The 3,826-nt window shown below is 38.9% G+C and overlaps 1 protein-coding gene across 1 annotated transcript; it reads left to right on the plus strand.

Annotated features, from left to right (window-relative positions):
• Window positions 1-487: 487 nt before the first annotated feature.
• LOC141815202 (uncharacterized) lies at window positions 488-2,926 on the plus strand. Its single transcript, XM_074703120.1, has 2 exons — window positions 488-1,325; window positions 1,929-2,926. The coding sequence occupies exons 1-2, from the start codon at window positions 488-490 to the stop codon at window positions 2,924-2,926; spliced, it is 1,836 nt and encodes a 611-aa protein (XP_074559221.1).
• Window positions 2,927-3,826: the final 900 nt, after the last annotated feature.

Here is a 3,826-nt window from a genome sequence, read left to right on the forward strand (position 1 = left end):
TGAGATTCAAATGGCGCCTAGTGACGCATAGGACGTCCTCCCTAAGGAAGGTTTTCATTTGAATCAAAATTCAAGGCTTAGTTTCCGAAAGGATAAGATTTTTTAATTTGATTCATAATTTACCTACCCTAAGGCGGCGATTATGAATTGGGTTTTAAAATCGAAATAGTGGGTCACATTCATAAGGGTGCAATTAAATTGTTTAAGTGCATCTAGGCTAAATTAAATGGTAATCAATAAATAAAAGTGAAGATATGAGATATCTTAGTGTTTTATTTATTAATAAAGATTGTCTTAATTTAATCGTCATTTAATTTGTTCGACCCTAAGGCGGCATATTAAATGTGAGATTAAATTTCCATGGAATTGGTAGGATAAATAAATTTGTATCATGCACTTTGTTTATGATTCCTAAATTAATTTATTTGTTGCCTATGATATTCGTTCAATTAATTAAATGTTGCTTTGTGATATAATTTCAGCAATCATGTCTTCTGCTCCTATTCTTACTTTACTTAATGAGAAGTTGACTGGTGAAAATTTTATAAAATGGAAGAGTAACATTAACATTGCCCTCGTCTGTGAGAATCTCAAGTTTGTCTTGACGGAGGAATGTCCTTCTGAGCCTCCTTCGAGTGCTTCTCGTAGTGTACGAGAAATATATGACAAATGGGTCATTGCTAACAACAAAGCTAAAGGCTACATGTTGGCCGGTATGAGCGATGTGCTTAGGCTGAAGCACGAGCATGTGGAGAATGCTTATCAGATAATGGATTCCCTACAAGCTATGTTTGGTCAGCAGTCTAGTCAATCTAAGCATGAGGCCATTAAGAATGCCATGAATGCTAAGATGAAGAAAGGACAATCAGTTGGAGCACATGTTTTGAACATGGTTAACTACTTCACTGAAGCTGAGACCCATGGTGCGACCATAGATGATGGTACGCAAGTGAGTATGATTTTGGAATCATTGCCTCCAGCTTTCCTGCAATTCAAGAGCAACTATGTCATGAATAAGCTTAGCTATAACATGACACAGCTACTCAATGAGTTGCAAACCTTTGAGGCCATTTCCATTGGAAAGGTCCAAGAAGGTGAGGCAAATGTTGTCGAGAATAAGCCATCATCCTCCAAAGCTAGTTTGAAAAGGAAGAATAATGGGAAAGCAAAGGGAGCTCAGAAAAAGCAAAAGAAATGGAATTCTAATGGCAAAAAGAAGGTTGACACTGCAAAGCCTAAGGGAAAATGTTTCCACTGTGAGGTAGATGGTCACTGGAAGAGAAACTGTCCCAAGTATCTCGCTGACCTAAAGGAGAAGAAGAAAGGTAAATATGATTTACTTGTTCTAGAATCTTGTTTAGTAACTATTGATTCTTCTATATGGATAGTGGATTCGGGAGCTACTAATCATGTTTGTTCTTCTTTGCAGCTACTTAATTCTTATGAAGAACTTGCCGAGGGATCCGTCACGATGAGAGTTGGCAATGGAGCAGTGGTTTCGGCAAGAGCAGTGGGAGTCATTAAACTTAGTTTTAATAATAGACATTTGGTTTTGAACAATGTTTATTTTATTCCTAGTTTTCGTAGAAATTTGATTTCTGTTTCAAAGTTGCATGAACAATCTTATTCGCTTTCTTTTAATAATAATGAGATTGTTATTTTGAGAAATGGGCGTATTATTTGTACTGCGATGATGGAAAATGGACTATATATTCTAAGACCACATGAACAACCACTGCTTAATGCCGAAATGTTTAAAGTAGAACATCCAAAACCTAAAAGGCAAAAAGTTTCTCATGTAGATAAAACATATCTATGGCACCTAAGGTTAGGGCATATTTCCTTAGAAAGATTAAACAGACTTGTAAAGGATGGTCCTTTAGGAGAGCTAAATATTGGTACTCTCCCTGTTTGTGAATCTTGTCTAGAAGGAAAAATGACTAAGAGACCTTTCTCTGCAAAGGGCAATAGGGCCAAAGAACCACTAGAGCTTGTACATAGTGATGTATGTGGTCCTATGACTACACAAGCTAGAGGTGGTTATGAGTACTTCGTCACATTCATTGATGATTACTCAAGGTATGGATATGTTTATCTCATGCATAGAAAATCCGAGACTTTTGGAAAGTTCAAGGAGTTTCATGCAGAAGCCGAAAGGCAACTAGGTAAATCTTTGAAGTGCATTCGATCTGATCGAGGTGGCGAGTATCTTGATACTGAATTCAAAGATTATATGCTAGAGCATGGTATTTTGTACCAACTCACTGCACCTGGTACACCTCAGCAAAATGGTGTTGCTGAGAGGAGAAATCGCACTTTGCTTGATATGGTGAGGTCCATGATGAGCTACTCATCACTGCCAAACTCATTTTGGGGTTATGCAATAGAGACGGCCACTTACATTTTGAATGCAGTACCGTCGAAGTCAATCCAAAAGACACCCTTAGAGTTGTGGAAAGGGAGAAAACCTAGTTTATCTCATTTTCGTATATGGGGGTGCCCAGCACATGTGTTGGAAGGAAAGACTGGCAAATTGCATCCACGTTCAAAAGTGTGCTTGTTCGTGGGATACGCCAAGGGAACGAGAGGAGGTTGGTTTTATGATCCTCAAGATAAGAAGGTAATTGTTTCGACAAATGCCATTTTTCTTGAAGATGATTATATGACCGATTTCAAGCCTCGAAGTAAGATTGTACTCGAGGAGTTACTCAATGATGAGATCATTCCATGCTCAACAAGTGTTGTTAAAGAAACCATTAATGATACCACTGAACAAAGCCAAGATATTATGCCACCTCGACGTAGTGGGAGGGTAGTAAGACCACCTCTCCGCTATCGTCAAGACGAAGAGGCAAATGTTGTCGTCACCGATGGGGTGGAAGATGATCCATTGTCATTTCAAAATGCAATGGACAGATTCCGATAAAGAAAGGTGGCTTGAAGCTATGAAACAAGAAATGGAGTCAATGTATTCCAATTCTGTCTGGGTTCTTGTAGATCCACCTCAAGAGGTTAGACCTATTGGGTGTAAATGGATCTATAAGAGAAAGAGAGGTGTAGATGGGAAAGTGGAGACTTTCAAAGCAAGACTAGTGGCAAAGGGTTATACCCAAAAGGAGGGAGTCGACTATGAGGAGACTTTCTCGCCTGTAGCCATGCTTAAATCTATCCGCACCTTACTTTCAATTGCTGCTCATTTTGACTATGAGATATGGCAGATGGATGTCAAGACGGCTTTTTTGAATGGCCATCTAGATGAGGAAATCTACATGCAGCAACCAGAGGGTTTTATAGTGGAAGGCCAAGAGCAAAAAGTTTGCAAATTGCTTAGATCCATTTATGGACTAAAGCAAGCTTCTAGATCGTGGAATCATAGATTTGATGAAACAATCAAATCTTATGGCTTTGAGCAAAATGTTGATGAGCCTTGTGTCTACAAGCACATCAAGGATGGAAAAGTGGTATTCATAATGCTTTACGTAGATGACATTCTACTCATTGGGAATGATGTGGAAAAATTATCTACTATAAAGGGTTGGCTAGCCAAGCAATTCCAAATGAAAGATTTGGGAGAAGCAAATTCTATTCTTGGAATTCGAATCGTTCGAGATCGCAAGAATAAATTATTGGCATTGTCTCAAGCTACTTATATCGATAAGATGCTATTGCGTTATAGAATGCAAGATTCCAAGAAGGGTTACCTACCAACCCGACATGGAGTCATCCTCTCCAAGGAACAGTGTCCAAAGACACCACAAGAGGTTGAGGATATGAGACGCATTCCCTATGCCTCTGCAGTAGGCAGCCTTATGTACGCAATGTTGTG

The sequence above is a fragment of the Curcuma longa genome, chromosome 21 (genome assembly GCF_044706935.1).
Source record: "Curcuma longa cultivar G26 ecotype Majalengka, Jawa Barat chromosome 21, ITB_CL_G26_1.1, whole genome shotgun sequence".
In the NCBI taxonomy this organism is placed as follows: Eukaryota; Viridiplantae; Streptophyta; class Magnoliopsida; order Zingiberales; family Zingiberaceae; genus Curcuma; species Curcuma longa.